The 20,661-nt window shown below is 30.3% G+C and overlaps 1 protein-coding gene across 1 annotated transcript; it reads right to left on the bottom strand.

Moving 5' to 3' along the window:
* LOC135954678 (venom serine protease Bi-VSP-like) lies at positions 1 to 18,352 on the bottom strand. Its single transcript, XM_065504891.1, has 7 exons — positions 17,790 to 18,352; positions 5,953 to 6,119; positions 5,175 to 5,881; positions 5,020 to 5,095; positions 4,875 to 4,959; positions 374 to 672; positions 1 to 308 (listed from the first exon to the last, which is right to left on the bottom strand). Exons 1-7 carry the CDS (start codon positions 17,893 to 17,895, stop codon positions 165 to 167), a joined length of 1,584 nt encoding a protein of 527 aa, XP_065360963.1. The 5' UTR covers positions 17,896 to 18,352; the 3' UTR covers positions 1 to 164.
* Between the last annotated feature and the right edge of the window lie 2,309 nt (positions 18,353 to 20,661).

Raw genomic sequence — 20,661 nt, 5'->3', positions numbered from 1 at the left:
TAAATACTTTTAAATGGTTTATTTGAAAAAAATAAAAATGAAAACAAAATTAAAAAACATAAAACTGTATAAATAATCTCTCAATCTATTGTTGGTGCTACAATTAAGACTTAAAATTAATAATAAAAAACACGCATTTACAAAAATATTTCTTAAAATATAAATTAAGGAGTATCAGCTACTTTTTGATTAATCCAATCTACAAAATATTGTGTACTCGAATAGACACCGGGTATTTCGGGACGGGCACAACCAATACCATACGACACCACACCAATCAAATAGAAACGCACATTGTTGCCATAAGGCTGAAATTCAAAATAAAAAGTTTAATTTTTATTTGCCTATATTTAATATAAGAAAATTAACTTACCTCTGGTATCATGAGAGGGCCACCAGAATCTCCTTGACAGGTATCCTTGCCACCTGATAGCACACCGGCACACAATACTGCCTTATCGAATTGATTATCGGTAAAGAGTCTGTTTTGTTGTCTGTAACGGTCTCGACACACTTGATTCTCATAAATGGGAATCTGTAGTTCTTGCAGCACATTCGAGGAGGTACCACCCTCCATAGTCTTGCCCCAACCAATAACGAATGGTGTATAGCGTACATAGGATTTTTGCCTTAAATCTGGTGTAGTGGGTATGCAAATGGGAGAAATGGATTCTGGAAAAGAGAGAGAAAAATTATTTTTAAATACTTTTCTGGTACATAAGAATGCGAGAAATGGTTTTTAGCAAAAACTTTTAATTAATTTAAATACATTTTTCAATTAATATTAATTTTCTGGACAAAAGACTCTTTTATCAGCTAAAGAAATTTAATCAATTCAGGTTTCTTATCAAAAACTTTAATTGATTCAATGAATGTTTGATAAGTAATGTGTTGCATGAAATGAATGAAACTGTCTTCTTTAATCCAGAGCTTTTAATTTATTCAATAAATTTGTTTAAATTATTCACTCTCCAACAAATTAAGACTGTAAGATTGTTAGTTAATGTTTGATAGAATTCTTATTGTCCGAGTTATATTGTGTAATTTTATGAGGATTATTTTTGTAGAAGATCTTAACCATCTATGGTTCAATTTTTCCCTTTCTTCGAAGAAATCAAAAAAAGTCCTTTCAAAAAGGACATTTAAGGATTAAAATATTCTACGAAACTTATACTATAATATTCTACATTAATTTTCAACTCATATTTCGGTGAAAATTGTCGCCGAAAAAAAGTACGTGAACAAATAATTAAAACTTTTCAAAAAAACCAATATGGACTACCAAAAAAATAGCAAAAGATCAGAATGTTTCAAAAGCCATTAAACAGTATATGAAATACTTGAACAATGATAGAAAACATGTATCAAGAGGAAAATAAGGTCTAACAGAAATTTGGAATGCTAAATCACCATAAAATTATATCAGAAAGCAGCGCAGAGCCAAAGCTAATGCTGGGTTGAAGTCGTATAAAGTTCAGAAAGTACCTGATCGCAATGCCGTAAAGAACTTAGAAGCAAAAGAACGAGTGAAATAATTTAATTAAAATTTTATATAAAAATATTTACATCTGTTGTGTGATAGATGTTGAAACTTATGTACTGGCAGACTTTTCACAACTTCCGATTTTCAAGATTTTTATGTGGCTAATGGACGAATATATACAGAGGACGTTGTTTCTAGGCAACGACAGATGGCAGATGGCGATTAACGAAACTGACACAAGGCAATAATAACAATCGATTGAATCCTTATGGCAGCATCATACATGTATCCGAAGACCCGCTACAGCAGACCAATCATCTACTTAGCTTGAACAACAACCGTTTAAACTGATACAAACAATAACAATTCGTATAAGATGGAGATGCTTTGTGGAAGCCAAATGCCCCCAAGTGGGGTAATGGAGAAAAAAAATGGACGAGGAAATGTTCAGGATCAATACCAGACAAAAGAACAAACAAAATTCCCCAAAAAGTTTCTTGTGTGGCAAGGCATTTGCAGCTGTGCAAAAGAAGCCATTCATTCGAGACATCAGACACTATAAACATAGAAATATATATGTATTACAGAGTGTCCTTTTACCTTTCTTAAAACAGCAGAAAGTACCTTCATATTTCTAGCCCGATTTGGCATCATGCCACTATGGAAAAAAGCCCTTAAGGTATTTATAGACGGCAATACTGAGTATTAATATTTGTCAAAAACTCAAGTATCATTTCCTCGTCTAAACAAAATTTGTATTAGATTTTCAAAAAATATGATTTTTTTGATTTACGGTATTTTTTGAAAACCTAATACAATTTTTGTTTAGACTATAAAGTTCTGTGAACTTTTGACAAAGCAACTTATGTCGAATTTTAAAATTTTTCTGGAGATCGCAAAAACTGTTGAATTTATCGATCAATATTTTATTATTTGTCCTTGAAGAACTTTATTATTTGTCTCAAAGAATTATACAAAGGATAAATAATTAAATAATTATCTATAAATTCAACAGTTTTTGCGAATTATGTTGCTTTGTAAAAAAAATCAACAACAACTCCAAACAAGTTGATCTGTTTTTTTATGATATCTCAGAAACTAATATTCGTAAGAAGAAGCAGATTAGTGTAAACGGAGCGTTTTCAAAATTTAGTTTTATTATAAAAAAAAAACTAAGATATTTTCTTATCTCGACTTAAGATGTTTTGTCCAAACTCCACAGAATTATATTATGATACTTGAGTTTTTGACAAATATTAATAATCAGTATTGCTGTCCATAAATACCTTTAATAGCATTCAAAAAATAATATCAATTTTGTATAACGGTATAAGGCAACTCCAACCAACTGTCAAGAACTTCGGCCTGTGGAAAGGTATTAATTAGTACCTTCTAAAAAAGGACCACCTAGTCCAAAAACTTTTTATTATAATTGTTAAAAAAAAATGCTAATTAAAAAAAAAAAATTTTCCATTGTAGGTCTTGAAATATCAATCATTAGATATTCATATTGTCTATATGAATAACTTAGTAATCCATATATAGATCAAAAATAGGAAAAAATTGAGATTTTTCTGGATTTTGAATTTCGAACGGGCCTATAGCGGATATATTGATGTATGAATCATGCATGTAAGTAATTTGGTGGCTAAGGAAAGTAGATTTCAAAATACAGACGGACGGACGGACAAACGGACATAGCTATGTAGCTGACTATAACGATCCAGAATATATACAATACACTTTGTGAGTTCGTAAATGAAAAATGTAGAAGGTTCAAACGGAATTGCTTTTATCTCAGCATTATGTTGGCCGTTTTTCTCGATTTTAAATGGCAACCGAACCAGGACTATACTCGATATGTTGATGTATCAATTACGTTACATCATTATATAGACCCTTCGCCATGACTGGCAAGGGTATACATAAGTTTGTGAATCCGTTTGTAATTTCTTTATTTTTCATTTGCGACCCCACAAAGTATATATATTCTGGATCGTTATAGATAGCGAAGTTGATATAGCCATGTCCGTATGTCCGTCTGTATGTAGAAATCAACATACAGACAAATAACTTACATACATGATTCATACATCAATATGTCGGGAATTCTTCCGGCTCGTTTGCTATTTAAAATCAACAAAATCGGCCCACAAATGGAGATATAAGGAAAAAAAATGGAGATATAAGGAAAAAACCGGGACAACCTCGATTTTTGCCCTATTTTTGATCTATATCTGGATTACTAAGCCATTATTATATATAATATGGATATCTTATGATATATATTTCAAAGTTCATTGCAACGATGTATATAAGGTTATAGTAAGTTGGACCTACAATCGGTCAAAATAGGGAAAAATATTTTTTAACCCGAATTTTTTTTCACCAAAAAAAATATTTTTTTCCTAAATTCTTTTTCCGAATTTTTTTTTTTTAAATTAAAAAAAATATTTTAAAAACAATTTGAAACAAAAAATTTAAAAACAATTTTTAAAAAAAAAATTAATTTTGTTTGAATAAAAATATTAAAAAAAATATTTTTAAATATAATTTGGTGAAGGGTATATAAGATTCGGCACAGCCGAATATAGCTCTCTTACTTGTTTTAGATAATGCTTTTCAAAAGTTTTAAATTCCGAATGAAAATGTACTTAATATGTCGAGAAGCTACTGCGGTATCTTTTGAAGCCAAGGCAATGAAAACTAAAATGTTTCTAAAACTGATTTAGAGTAAGATACCACAAATTGAGGTACTGTGTCTGTCAGATGATTCACTTGTGTTTTTCAAATTCAATAACATTAAATTAAGAATATTTCTACTAAAATGCAAAAAAAGCCTTAATTTTATAACAAAAACATTTAATTGTTTTCATTTTAAGTACATAGTTTCAAAACCTGTCTTAATAATCACTTCTATTTAATTTTTAAACTGTATATTATAATCAATATAGTCGTTCTTGTTTTTTTTTTTAATCGCTGTTGACTTTAAAATGTATAAATCTTTTATAAACAGCTCTATTCTAGAGACAATAAAACACTTAATAATAAGTTAGTTTAAAAATCATAATAATAGCTTTGTTTATAGATCCAGTACTTGCCAGATTTGCAGGTTTTAGAGAAAATTAGTTAAAATTTCAACATTTGTTTGTTTTTTCAATCAGAATTCTGACTAAAAAACTAGCAAATATGACTAGTAGTGGAACAAACCATATCAAAGGGGTTATTTGGTAAATCCTTTACGACACTTTGTGCGAAATGTTTTACAAAATAAGAGGGAAAGTACTAACTAAGAATAACATGTTTGAACATGTTGTATCAGAATTTTTCAAGAACAAAATCCAGAATAATGTTATAATATGAAATTATGATGAAAGTATGTTTAACTCACCTGTAAATTCCACATTGCGTTCCAAATACAAAATCGCAATATCACTGTGACCATTGCGGGTATTATAATCAGGATGTTTTTCACTCTAAAAAAAGAATAAATAAAAAATTAACTTCGATTAACATTTACTGCAAATAAAACTTACCCTAACTACTTTGATGTCCACATGACGAGCCTCCGAATCGGTGTTTAAATCATGTTCACCCAAACGCACAAAAGATCTGCAATAAACAAACAATTCAAAATTATATAGAAAATCACTCTCATTATCCTCTTGAGCATTAACTATTTTACACTTACAAATCTCTTCTCAAACAATGAGCGGCGGTAACGACATGTCTGGCTGTTATTAAGGCGCCACCACACTTAAAAGGCGATGCCGAGAAATCATCATCGTAACCGATCAAAGCAATCCAAGGCCAAGCTCCTATCTTACTTACTTCACCGCCCACGATTTTCTTATAGGTATTATTACTGAAACCACAGCCCTCCTCGACCGTGGGCAAACGTCTGGGAATTTCATTTGAGTTTCTAATTAAAGGTGCATTGGTGGTGGTTCGTTGCTGAGAATTTGTGCTGGGACAACAGACATTTGTTGATCCACCGCCGCAAATTGTATTCGAAGCTCTTAGGAATCTGGCAAATGTCTCATCGGTTTGTTTGATTTGCAGCTCAGCGATTAAAGGTTGGCAATCTTTGATGGGTAGGCAGCTGCCTTCTCGTGAATCAGGACCACGACAATAGGTGGCTCTATTCTCTACTATGTTGGCATTGGTAGTGGGACGTTGTGTGGGTGGCCTGGTGGGGGCACTAGTTGGTGGTGGCTGTGGCGCTGGAGCTCTGGTAGCTGGATTAAGGAAGGGATTGTTGGGATTAGTCTGAGTCTGTGTATTAGGAAAGAAGATATTGCTGGGTGTAGTTTGTTGCTGAGGTGGAAAAGGATTTTGTGTTTGTCTTTGGGGACGCGATGTGGTTTGTGGCACTGTTAGAGGTCGGGTGCAGCAGACCTTTAAGTAGAAGGAATTTATAATAATTTTAAATGTGTTTTAGAGGTATTGCAATAAAGTAATTAACTCACCACAGGATCTCCATTAACGCTTCTAGTGCCACAGGCTCTTTGTGACAGTATTATGTATTGTTGGGCTTGTCGTTGATTGCCTGTTTGCAATACATTGGCAATTTGTGGACAATAGCTGAGTGTGACACAGGAGCCATAGTAGTTTTCGGGTGTAACACAATATTGAGCTGCAAATAGAAAAATAGACAAATGTTTTAGGCTACAATTTTAAAAAAGTTTCTTTTATGTTTAGTTTGTATAGGAAAATTAAAAATACATCTTTATTTGGAAACATATTAAAAATCAATTTGTTTGAAATAAAGAAAACCACTTACAATCTAATGAATTTGTAAAGAATGTCCATTATAAGATAAGCCTGTGTTAAAGTGATTGTTTTTGAGGCTAGTTTTCAGCACTTTTGTATACAATTGGTCAATTCACAAGGTACCTTATCATTCATATTGTCATAATGTTCTAATATATCAAGACTCGGCAGCTCGGCTCAACCGACTCTTAGGCATTCGGCGCAGGTCTCTGCTGGTTGGTTACGATAACACAATAAACATAGCATACAGAGTAGTATTATTTTAGGACATTTTTTGCTCGAAAAACAATAAAAACCATTGTGAAATATTAGGACATTATGAAAATATGAAACGATAAGAGACCTTGTGAATTGACCAAATGTATAGCAAATTCTTGTTATATTCTTGAAATATTGAACACTAGTTCCCCAATCGTTTGAAAGTTTAAATTTAATCAATAAAATTACAAAATAAAAACAAAATAAAAAAAAAAAAATACCCAGTTTGGAAATTCAAGAAAACATGACATCTTATTTAGGTGTTTTTCAAAATTTTATAAAATTTCGCAATAAAACTAAATTTTAGCAAAATATCTCAAAAAACTAAATTCCCAAATTGAGTATAAAAATGCACATGACTAAACCTCCCAAACTATACAGTTTAGGCTGAAAATTACTAAAGAAAACAAAAAATATCAGAAACTTAAATTCTCTAATTGGCGACAAAAAATTCCATTTTGGGATTAAACTAAACTAACATTTTGGATTCCAAAAAAATATTCATAAAATTACATACATAGTTTTAATGAAATTTTTGACAAAAATCTCAAAAGAATCTCAAACAATACACGACGTATTACACATTAAAATTGGGTATAAAAAATGCACAGTTTGGGAATTCAGCAAATCATAACATATCATTGTTATTTCTCAAAATTTTATAAAATTCCAGAATAAACCCAAATTTTGGCAGAAAATCTCAAAAAACTGATTTTCCAAATTAGGTATAAAAAATTCCAATTTGGGAATTAGAACCTGTCAAATGATTCAGTTTAGACTCAAAATTTCATAAAATTACAAAATATTGGGTGTATGACTTAAAAATGCGGAATTTGGATGGAGTATCTTTTGAACGCGGAATTATTATCACTAGAATCGCCTGGTGGCCGAAATTCGACCACTTTAAAAATGCTTTTTTCCACTTTTATTTTGTGCACATCTAGAGAAAAAAACCTTTTAAACCATATATGTTTCATCAATATTGGTGGACAATAACATACTTAAAAGTGTACCACAAAAAAACGTGTGGCCTATTTATATATAAGAAGATATGCGGGAAGTTTTGCTTTACTTCATTTATTTGCAAAAAGTGCCACTAAAGAACACCGATTGCTCACCAAAGCTTATGGTGAATGTATTCTACCGGTATCAATGTGCGAGAGTTTGTTTGTGCGGTTCAGAAAAAAAAGTTTAAAGAACAAGCATTGGAGCCATTATTCCATGAAGATTGTTGTCAAACTCAATAAGAGCTTACAAAATCATTGGGTGATACTCAAGCAGAAACTTCAAAAAGTTGGCGAGGAACAGGATTCATCCAAAAGCAGGGAAATTCAAAGACGATTTTGCACGTCCGACGCTTGAACGTTATAAAAGAAAATCGAACCGAATCATTCATTACTTGCTATGAACAATTAATCCATTACAAAAACCCGAAGCGTAAGAGATCGTAACGTATGTGAAGCCCGACCAACCAGCCGAATCGATACCAAAGTTAAATATTCATGGCACTATTGTAATTCTCTGTAATTGGTGGGAGCAAAATTGTCCTATCTATTATGAGCTGCTGGAATCTGGAACCTATAGCGATCGCAACTGATTCGTTTGAATAGTTTGTGACTAGACATAAAACCGTAATATTCCATCATGACGCTCGATCACATGTTGCAAAATACCCGTTAAAAATTATTTTGAATAAGGTGGTTGGGAAGTTTTGCCTCAACCGCTTTATAGTCCAGACCGTGCCCCGTCCGAATAGTATTTGTTTCGATCATATCTCTCTGGGATACGCTTCACTTCAAACGGAATAATTTACCAGAAAAATGTGAAAAGATCATAACTAATAATGGCCAATATCTTGAATAAATTTATATGGTACAAATGTTTCAAATTAATAATTTTAGTCAAATATAATTTTAGCAAAAAAATCTAAAAAAAACTGAATTGCCAAATTGCTTAAAAATATACCCATTTTGGAAATTTGTCAACAGATGATATATTTGCCTAAATCACAATTGATGTCGTAGTGTTGTATGTCATAAATATTTTTCAAACAATTTTTTCGAAACAAAAACAAAACCTTAATAAAAAAAACTACGACATACAACGATACAACGCTATGACACCAATTGTGAATTGGACAACTATATATAGTTTATGGCTTAAATTTTATAAAATTACAAAATAAAACAAAATTTTAGCACAAAATTTCAAAAAACACCAAAATGTTTAAGTTATTCCTTTACTAGTCTGATTGAACTCAAACCATATAATGAATTATACATTATTGTTTTTATAATTACACTAATTCTCATATACATTATTTTCTCTAATTAGTAAGTAATTAAAACTTAAATATTTCATTATTAATTTGAACTATTTAAATTCCATTGTTGTATTCTTTAAAAAAAAACTAATTACAAAAAAAAAAATTATTGTAAAAATAATTTGAAAACTACGTCATATTTGTTTTATCTTAAACAAAGTGGAATTCCCCAAAAACTATGAATGTTTTAAACAAAATCTAATACAGCCTTCTACAACATGTGACCCTCTAAAATTTAGAGTCTAAAAAACAATAGAACTAAGAATTGAACTCTATTTAGACTCTAAATAGAGTTCAATTCTTAGTTCTATTGTTTTGTTTTCAATTAAATGAGAATCTAAATTTCTCTGAAATGTTTATTTTGGTTTATTAACAACCTTTATACAAAAACAACAACAAAGTTTAGTATTTTAAATTGAGTTCTTTAAATAAATGAGTGAGTGAGACACTCTCCCAAAAAAGGTTTGTTTTGATAACCTTTTTGTGTTGTTTTTATTTTAACCTAAAACTGTAAACAAAGTTTAGTTCTTCAGTTTTTTGTTTTGCTCTCTTAAATTAAACACTCTCAAGAAAAAAAAACTGTGTATTGATTATATAAAATTGAGTATATTTACAAAACCAATGAACTGAGTGTTGTTTGTATTTCAACTCTCTGTTATTATTAATATTATTATTGACCACCTTGCATATTAATATGGCAACTTGCAAAAACAGCTTTTTATTGGATTAAATACAATAGTTAAAATCCAAGAAGCACTTGTAAATTATTTTATACATTAAATGTGTTCAAGGTCGATATGGTTTATTGAAAGTGTTCCGTGTTATTAAAGAAATTTAAATGAGTAGCTGGGTTTATGAAATAAAATTAACATTTTAACAGAAAAACATGTATTTAGACAGGTATTTTTTATGATTTTCTAAAAATTATATAAATACTGTTATATATAACAGATGTTGTTTAATTTTGTCATAATTGTAAACAAATATAGATTTAAATTTGTTAAATTTATTACAAATTATAAATTTAAGCTGCATTTAATGATTTTAATCTCAAATTTCTGGGTAGCTGTATGACTAAAATCTAACCTTGGCAATGAATTTGTTAAATGTTTTTTTAAATGATTGTAAAAAAGTTAATTGATAATTTCATACACGTTTTTAACAATGGATAATAGAGCAAAAAACAAATTAAACACAGTGGAAATAATTGTCTAAATAATAATAAAAAAACTCGTCCATATGTTCAAGTGTATGTTCTAATCCTTTATGTTTTATAATACTGGTTTGGAAATTTAAGAAAAACTTCTTAAATCGGTACTAATGATAAGTATTTAATTCATGAACTCATTACTTCTCTATGGGTTCTCAAAATACTATAAAATCCCCCATTTAACTTTTATAAATATATTTAAAATTCTATGACTTAAGTATTACAAAATTAATCATAAATTGTAATATCTACATCATTATTTTGTAATTAATATTAAAATTTCTTTATAAAAAACCCTGTTTAAAAAATCAGCAATTGAATGTATTTAGAATTCTAAATTAATTCATTGAAAACTAACCTGCTAAATTTAATGTTTAACACTATTCCCCATAGAGATCATTGATCTATGAAGATCATACATAACTGTAGAGAATATTAATTGCAAATTACAAATAGTAAGTAAAAGTTTTACGTGTAATTATTAATACCATTTGATGGTCATCAAAGCAAAAATAAAAATTTGTTATCATTAAAACTAGTTGAATAAAATGAGTTAATTTTTTTCACATCATTCATAATTTTGTGCTAAGAATATCAATTAAGTATTTAGTTAATTTTATATTGCATTAAAAATGACTTTGATAGGCAAACATTTAGATTTGCCCGACATTTTATTGAAAATACCCATTTGCTGGCAGAGAGAGAGAGAAAGTAATTGTCAAAACGTAATAGAATGACTAAATAAGGAGAAATGAGAGTGGATTTATAAAAATAATGTGGTTGGAAATTAAGATAATAATTGTGTTAAAATATAAAACTTGTTTTCATACGTAAAAGAGAACTAATTGCACTCTTTTCAATTTGATAGCTGTGCAATCTCTCAGGCTATAAGGATTTTTGAAGATCTTTTGTGGTCCTATCCGTCATTTTAAGGGTACATATCTGTCATTTATTCTCAATTAGTTATTGATTATTATGGTGAAAAATAGAAAGTTTTTTTTGGCTTCGAAAATGTGGAATTTTGTATCAACATAATTTTAAAAAAATGCCGCTAAAGCACATCAATTGATAACAAATGCGAGAGATGGTTTAAGCGATTCATAAATAGTGATTATGATACGGAAGACAAAAATTGCCCAGGGCAGCCAAAAGAGTTTGAAGGAATTGGTGCTGAATTGGTGTAGTAAAACTCAACAAATGCTTGCAAAATCATTGTGAGCTACTCAAAGCAGCATTTGCGAGCAACAGGATTTATCCAAAAGCAGGGAAATTGGGTAGCATACGAATTGAAGCTGAGACACCTTTTGCATGTCCGAAATAATGCTTGAACGCTAAAAAAGAAAATAATTTTTACATCGAATCATTAATTGCGATGAAAAATTAATCCATTACAATAAACCGAAGCGTAAGATATCGTATGTGAAGCCCGGCCAACCAGTCGAATCGACACCAAAGCCAAATATTCATGGCGCTAAGGTAACTCTGTATTTGGTGGGACCTAAAGATTCCTATCTATAATGAGCTGCTGAAATGTGAACAGACCATTACAGGGAACCTGTGCCGAATGCGACTAATTCGTTTGAAGCGAGCATTGACCGAAAAATGTCCAGAATATGCGGCCAGACATGAAACCGTAATATTCCATCATGACAAGGATCTGCCACACAGAAAAAACTATTTCTTAAACCGTTTCAATTCAAATATTAGTCACATATTGAACTGGTTTCAATTATTTCATAATTAAATCAAGTATTCATCTGCTCAAAAACAAAATTTTCTGATATTTTCTATTGAAATTTGAGTTTTGAATTTGATAATTTTGATAATTGATTACACAATTTTCGTTATTGGTTGAACTTTAAATACAAAAATTATTGAATATATAATTTTCGTAATTGAAAACACATTTTTGTTATTTTTTGTGTTTTAAATTACGAAAATTATCTATTCAATAATTTTTGTATTTGAAGTTCAACCAATAACGAAAATTGTATATTCAATTGTCAAAATTATCAAATTCAAAACTCAAAATTCAATAGAAAATATGAAATAATTGAAACCAGTTCAATATGTGATAAATGTTTGAATTGAAATATAATTTTTTCTGTTGCAATACCTGTTAAAATGTATTTAGAATGGAGTGGTTGGGAGTGCAGACTGTGACCCAACCGTCTACTATTGTTTCGATCGATTCATTACCGCCTCTCTTGTATATGCTTCAATTCAATATCCGGAATTAGGTTGATTCGTTCTTGGCCTCAAAAGCTCAGCAGTTCTGTTGGCTCAAAGATGGGAAAAGATCATGGCTAGCAATGGCCCAAACTTTGAATAAATTTATATTGTACAAATGATTCAAAATAAAAACTAAAAATTTGAAAAACTCCCGCAAATACAATGATCTATACAGATGGCCGTAATAATACAGAAGTTCTATATTTATTTGCAATTATTTTGCAATAAAAATAACAGGTTCTTTAAATCAAAAATTCACCCAATTCAATAATAAAACCAATTAACACAGAGTTCAATAAAACAGAGTTCTTTTTTAAAAATTTTGTCAAAATTTTAGTAAACAAAAAAAAACATATTTAAAATTGTAATTAAGCAAACATTTAACAATTGTCTAGGTAATTCCCCTTACAAATCAAAACAATTCAATAATTATCATGTCTTTCCTTAATTGTCTAAAAAAAATTCTACTTTGAACAGACATTTATAAAGTTAAATGGTTTTTGATGATGTCTGACAAAAACTATGTAATTATCTCCTAAAAATGTTTAAATAATTAACTCTCGTAGTTAACATTTACTCTCTCTTATCCCTTTTATTGTTATACAATTTGAACAATTTTATTATCTGTTTTGTAATAAAGTTTTCAAAGAGACAAAGCCATCATTAATTTAATTCAAAACTACGTAAAAATTAACGTATTAGTTAGTTGGTATGTGTCATCATTAATTATGCTAAAAAAAAATAACAAAAGACTTTGCTAATAAATCTATTTTAGAATAACAACAATAAATACCCGCTTTTGTTTTAAATTTGTGGTGATAACTATGAAATATTTATTTAAATTTTAAAGAAATTAATAAAGTTTATTTTGCGGTTTTTTTAATTGCGTCTAAGTTAACATAAATTTATCATATAATATTGGAAAAATTCCAATGAGATAACTTTTCTACACAGAAACAATTTTGTACATAATTGGAATAAAAAAACAAGTAAGAAAGTATAGTCGCTCAAGCCCAACCATATGATACCCTATACCAATCTAATTATGGACCAATCGCCATAAAATTAGGTGGCATGACTTCTGTATATACGAAAATTATTTGTGTTGAATTTTATTTGAATACCAAAATTTTTAAAAAAATCTAGCGGGCATTATATGGGAGATGTGAATAATTATAGACCGATCGTTATAACACGTTAATCGACTCAGAAAATGATCCTGAGCATATTGGTATACTTTGAGGTGGATGTATAATATTTTTGCACGTTACAAAAATATTTGATGCAAACACTACTCTAATGTTTAGTCAATTGTCACTTTATAGTCTCTAAGTAATCTAAGGTGAAGTCACTTTAAACATTTTTGTATTCCAATTTCGAAAGTAGTTATTTTACCAACCAGAAGTAGTCTGCTTTTGTTTCTAAGACAAAATCTAGAAAACCGCAGTAATGGCCAAAACCACAAAATATTTTAAATACAAAAATAAACAACTAGTATTCAAAAATTCACTAAAAACAAAATTGCTAAATTTTTAATAAATTATCAAAACAAATAACAAGAAGTATATGATTCATAGAAATTTTGTAGAAAAAATGTTCATGATTTCAATTCTCACTTACTGTAGTCATGTTTTAAGATATTTTAAAGATAGAACAATATTTAAAAAAAAACAAGTAAGAGAGCTATATTCGGCTGTGCCGAACCTTATATACCATTCACCAAATTATACTTCAAAATAGAAATTTTAAATATTTTTAGGTAAATAAAATTTATTTTTTTTCCAATTTTTTTTAAATTTTTGTAAAAAAAAATGTTTCGAATTGTTTTTTTTTTTAATTTAAAAAGAAAAATTTACTTTTTTAAATTTTTTTTTATAATTAGCGAAAATAACATAGAGCGGAAACTCGAAAAAAAACTCAAACAAAAAAATTACTCAAAAAAGTTACACATACGAGTGTTGTTTTTGTTTTCACATAGTTTTTTTTTACTAATACATTTTCACCACTTAGGTTTTTAACAACTGAGTTAGGTCTTTGACAGGAGAGTTTCCGCTCTATGTGTTTTCTTTATGGAAAATAAACTTTTGGTGAAAAAAAAAATCTGGTTAAAAAATATTTTTTCCGATTTTGACCCATTGTGGACCGATTTTTTCGATTTCAAATAGCAATCGAGCCGGAAGAATTCCGGAGATATTGATGTATGAATCGTGTATGTAAGTTATTTTGGGGCTTCGGAAAGTTTATTTCCACAGACAGACAGACGGATATGGCTTAATCGACTCCGCTATCTATAAGGATCCAGAATATATATACTTTATAGGGTCGGAAAATTATATTGTGGAAATTACAAACGGAATGACAAACTTATATATACCCTTCTCACGAAGGTGAAGGCTATAAAAGTTGGAAATATTTTTAATTTGATGACTGAAACTTTAGGAAATTGTAAGAAATTTAAGAAAATAATTCCATTTCCAAATTAACCTTAAATTAAATTGTCATATTTAAATTTTTGATTTTATGTTTACAATGAGTGGCGGCATGGTGTAGTGATTAAAGTGCTTGCCTACAAAACCAAGCACCCCAGGTTCGATCCCTGGCAGAGGACGAAAAATGTTCATCATGGTTTTCGAGTTATTAAAAATTAACCCCCCTCTAAACAATTCATCCAAGAAGACCCTGACCTCCCCTCCGCCTGGAAAAGAGGATAACATCATGATAAAGGTCAGGCAAATCACCACCACCCCCTGGGAAAAAAAGGTAGGAATCAAAGTATTAAATTAGCAAGGTTCCCCACCACTACACCAAATACACAGAGGGCGTTGTTTTTAGGCCACGACAGATGGCAACACAATTATCCTAGTCCAGCTACAGCAGACCAATCATCTACTTAGTTGGAAAAAATAGCAATAGGCTGGATCTTATGGCAACATTCTACATATATCCTTGGACCCGCTACAGCAGACCAATCACCTACTTAGCAGGAACAAGAACCGTTTAACGAAACTGATACAAAAATAACAACAGTCTGGTTCTACATGAAGACTCACGATACTACAATAACAAGGAGTGCAATCTTACATGGGAAATATGCGAAAAACAACTGCAAACAAATCGTATAAGATGGAAGATGCTTTGTGGAAGCCAAATGCTCCCAAGAGGCGTAATGGAGAAAAAAAATGTTTACAATGTTTGTGTTGGGACAGCTATATGGAGAATATTGGAGGAAATCCAAAAATGAAAAAGAGGTTTTGTAAAACAGAATTATGGGTCTGATTTGGAAACACCGCCGGAAAACAATTTTTCAAAGTTTTATATGAAAAACACTCAAAAATTATTTGAAAACTGAGTGATTTTCATATAAAAATGTAATATGTACTTTCCTCCATCATTAGTTTTTTCTATAACACATTCATGCATCCGTTAAATAAAGTTAAAAGTGAAAGAAATAATCTTCAAAATATGCAATTCATTCAGTTTCTGAACTGGTGATTTTGACATGGAAGACAAAGATCGCCCAGGCTAGCCCAACAAGTTTGAAGATGAAAATTGGAGGCATTACTCCATGAAAATATTTGTCAAACTCAACATGAGCTTGCAGAAGCATTAATCAATGAATCATTACTTGCGATGAAAAATGGATCTATTACGATAACCCGAAGCGTAAGTGATCGTAGGTGATCGTAGGTGAAGCCAGGCCAACTAGCCGAATCGACACCAAATATCCATGGCGCTACGGTAATGCTCTGACAAAAAAGGTCATATCTATTATGAGCTGCTGGAATATGGCCGCCAAGCTATCACAGTAAAATTGTACACAGAAGAAACTATTTGTTAAACCGTTTCAATTCAAATATTTGTCACATATTGAACTGGTTTCAATTATTTCATAATTGAATCAAGTATTCATGTGCTCAAAAGCAAATTTTCTATTGAATTTTGAGTTTTGAATTTGATTATTTTGACAATTGAATATACAATTTTCGTTATTGCGTGAATTTCAAATACAAAAATTATTGAATAGATAATTTTCGTAATTGAAAACACATTTTTGTTATTTTTTATGAGCTAAATATTTTTTTTTGCCCCACCTTTTCGTCCATCCTATTCGTTTCGATTGATGCAGAACGCTCTTTCTGGGACATGCTTCACTTTGAAATAGTTAGAGTATCCGAAATTGGCTTGATTCGTTCTTGGCCTCAAAAGATGAGCAGTTCTTTTTGCTCGGAGTCCATATATTGCCAGAAAGATGGGAAAAGGCCATAGCTAACAGTGGTCAATACTATGATTAAATTTATATTGTACAAATGTTTCAAAATAAAAGCTAAAAGTTTGAAAAAATCCCGCACTTTTAAGTCACACACTCAATAAAAAATTTAATTGGAGTAGAAATACAATATATAAACTGTTAAAATTGGTTACAAGGTTAATATGTTTGAAAAAATATAAACAATTTACGTTTTCAATCAGCCCAATTATGAATAAAAAAACCCGCGGGAGTTTTTTCCCTTTCCCCATTTTTCCTATTCAAATTCAATGTTGAAAATGGGAAAAGGGTAAAAACTCCCGCGGAGTTTTTATTCATATTTGAACTGAATAAGTTTCGAAAAATATGAATCAACTTTACGATGCTGATAAGATACATTACAGCAAGAATACTGATGCTTTTAATGCATTGTTTGTTGTTATTTTTTTTAATGCAGTAAAATTCACTTTTTACCAATGCAAATGCATTTTAAAATTGTCAAGATATTTTTTTCACAATCAAGCTAGTTTTTCCTGAATGTCAAGATAGTGCACTAATCATGGAAAGATATTACCCATCAGTATCAAACAAATCTCATAAACAGAGAGTGTTTTTGAAAAATTTCAGCCAGCTAGCTCTTTTCGTTTGGGCCCTATCGTATTTTCAGCATTCAGGGAGACGGATGAATCTCATGAGGATCCAACAAATATTTAATAATGCTGGTCTGCGACCAATACTTCCCTATATTACAATGAAATGACAAAATCATTAAACCCCCCATCTTTTTTGATGGTGGCTATAAAAGAAGTCACATTTTCTGACATACAAAACAAAAGATTTAGAACACATGCTGGCGAATGTACAAAAATCATTTTTTTTTTTAATCAAATTGAATATCTAGCAAAAAGTCACAGTTACAATACAAAATTTGAAAATTTAAAAAAATACAAATTTTATTAGTTAAACACTTAATTGTCATAAATTATTTATTCAGATGATGAGATGAAATTAAACCGGTTCTAAAGTTAAAGTTAATTAATTTAGCTGATTTTTTTATCTGTTTTTTTTAAGAACTTTTTTTTTTGCTGTTGTTTGTTTTATAATTTGAGAATAAACATGTGTATAATTTTAAAGCAAATATCATATCATATTATTTATTTATGGCTTGTTTTATAATTTCACTTGAATAACAACGATGTTATGAGTTTGATAGAAAACAAGCATCTCAAAGTTTGAAGTCGAGTTGTTTGTTTTAGATTTTTACCTTGTTGCTGTTGTTGCTGCTGCTGCTGTCGTTGCCAGCGTTGTGGCAAAACGGGGGTTGTAATACACGCTACAACAATTACCGCCAAACTTATATATAAATTCATTTTGTTTTATTTATATGTTTTTCTTTTTTTTATAAATATTTTATTTTTTGTTCACTTTGAAGTGCTAATTAAAGATAATTAAATTTTTTGCTGAATTTCAATTTCTGATTAAATTTTCTTAAAACACTTTGCTTTTTTTACGAGTATTATATATATTTTTGTTTGTTTAAATATCACAATTCCCTAAATATTAGGCCAAATAAAATTATTTTTTGTTTGAAATCCTTCCGTGTTTTATATTTCTCGTTGTGGTCATGCACGCGTTTATTTCGAAACTGTTTTCAAATTTCTCACATCAGTTAAGAAGAAGCTTTTTTGCGTTGTGTGGCCTGCCTGCCTGCCTGCTAGACGGCCAAAATAAAACTCGAATAGGTTTTATTTGTATTTGTAGTACAAGTAAGTATTTATTAGTGGTGGTAGAGCAAATACTAGTAGTCGTTTGTTTTAAACTTAACACGTTTTTTTCTGTTTGATTTTCTGTATCGTCGTTAAGTACGTATGAACGTATGCTGTTGTGTCGTGCTACTACTAACGTTTATTTAAGTTCTGTAGCTTTTTATATGAACATCTTAATTGAACTGGTTGCTGTTTTTTTTTTTGCACTGTTCTCACTTAAAACGCTTTTTTTAATTAAGGGAAGTTTTTGCATAACTTTTAGAATAATTTGCATATTGCGGCTACTGTAGGTTTAGCTCACGTTTGTGGGTGGAGTAGCTACAGTTCACACGCACTGTGTAGGGGGATAATATAAAAAAATATTAGAAATTAGATTTAAAAAATATGGGTTTTTTTCTTAAAAATTTTAGCTTTTTTTAAACATTTGTACAATATAAATATGTATATTAGTATTTGCCATTGTTAGCTATAATCTTTTTCCATCTTTCTGGCAACATATGGATTCCGAGCCAAAAGAACTGTTCATCTTTTGAGGCCAAGAACGAATAAAGAAATTTTCGGATACTATGTTCCAAAGTAAGCCTAGTACTCTGTTCATATTTGCGAAAAATCATGGTTTTTTCATGCGAAAAATTTTATATGCTGTTTGACAGCTAGCTGTTGCTTTTAATTTCGTGCGAAAGAAGTGCTGCGTATGTTATTTCGTGTGGAAAAATAAGGTTGCCAGATGTATTTCACATGTTTTTCACAATAAAATCAGAGTACAACTTTTGCGAAATTATTTCGCATATATTTCATTCCAAATATTTTATATGTAGTTTGACAGCATTTCGCACGAACAGAGTACCTAGCTGTACACAGAAAAAATTATATTTCAATTCAAACATTTATCCCAAAAACAAAATTTCTTGATATTTTCTATTGAATTTTGAGTTTTTAATTTGATTATTTTGACAATTGAATATACAATTTTCGTTATTGAGTGAATTTCAAATACAAAAATTATTGAATAGATAATTTTCGTAATTGAAACACAAAAAATAACAAAATTGTGTTTTCAATTAAGAAAATTATCTATTTAATAATTTTTGTATTTGAAATTTAACCAATAACGAAAATTGTATATTCAATTGTCAAAATAATCAAATTCAGAACTCAAAATTCAATAGAAAATATCAAGAAATTTAGTTTTTGAGCAAATGAATACTTGATTTAATTATGAAATAATTGAAACCAGTTCAATGTGTGACAAATATTTGAATTGAAACGGTTTAAGAAATAGTTATTTCTGTGTAAGGCGTATCCCAGATAAAGTGTTTTGCATCGATCGAAACAAATAATAGTCGGACGGAACACGGTCTGGGCTATAAGGCATCATGTGGTCGGGCGTTGTCATGATGGAGTATATTTGGCCGCATATTCTGGACATTTTTCGGCCAATGGTCGCTTCAAACAAATTAGTTGTGTTCGGTAGAGGTTCCCTGTGATGGTCTGGTCAGATTTCAGAAGCTCATAATATATAGGATCCTTTTGCTTCCTCTAAATACAAACAATTACCTTAGTGCCATAGATATTTGGCTTAGGTGTGGATTGGGCTTACGCTTCGGGTTATACTCATGGATAAATTTTTCATCGCAAGCAATGATTCGTAGCAAAAATTATTTTCCTTTTTTATGTGGTTCAAGCTGCATTTCAGACATGAAAAATCATCTTTCAAGGTCTCTTGGCTTCAATTCGTATGTTAACCAATTTTCCTGCTTTTGGATGAATCCTACAGTTTTCAAACATCTTGAAATTGCTGATTGAGTAGCTCCCAAAGATTTTGTAAGCTTCTTTTGAGTTTGACGACAATCTTCATGGAGTAATGTCTCCAACTCTTGGTCTTCAAACTTTTTTATCTGGCCTGGGCGATTTTTGTTTTTCGTATCAAAACCACCACTTCTGAACCTAATAAATCTTATCTCGCACATTGAAACCGATAGAACACATTCACCATAAGCTTTGGTGAGCAATCGGTATGCTTCAGTGACACTTTTTTTCCAATTAAAGAAGAAAAGCAAAACTTCGCTTTCTTGGTACAAAATTCGACATTTTAAATGCAAAAAGAAAGTTTTGTTTTTATACCCTTCACCTTCGTGAAAAGGGTATATATAAGTTTGTCATTCCGTTTGTAATTTCTACATTTTTCATTTCCGACTCTATAAAGTATATATATTCTGGATCCTTATAGATAGCTGCGTCGAATAAGCCATGTCTGTCTGTCTTTCTATCTGTCTGTCCGCCTGTCTGTCTGTCCGTCTGTCCGTCTGTTGAAATCAATTTCTGAAGACCCCTGATATCCTCGGGATCCAAATCTTCAATAATTCTGTC

Source organism: Calliphora vicina, chromosome 3, assembly GCF_958450345.1.
Source record: "Calliphora vicina chromosome 3, idCalVici1.1, whole genome shotgun sequence".
Lineage (NCBI taxonomy): Eukaryota > Metazoa > Arthropoda > Insecta > Diptera > Calliphoridae > Calliphora > Calliphora vicina.
The sequence above is the reverse complement of the archived record's forward strand: the minus strand, read 5'-3'. Positions and strand labels throughout refer to the sequence as shown.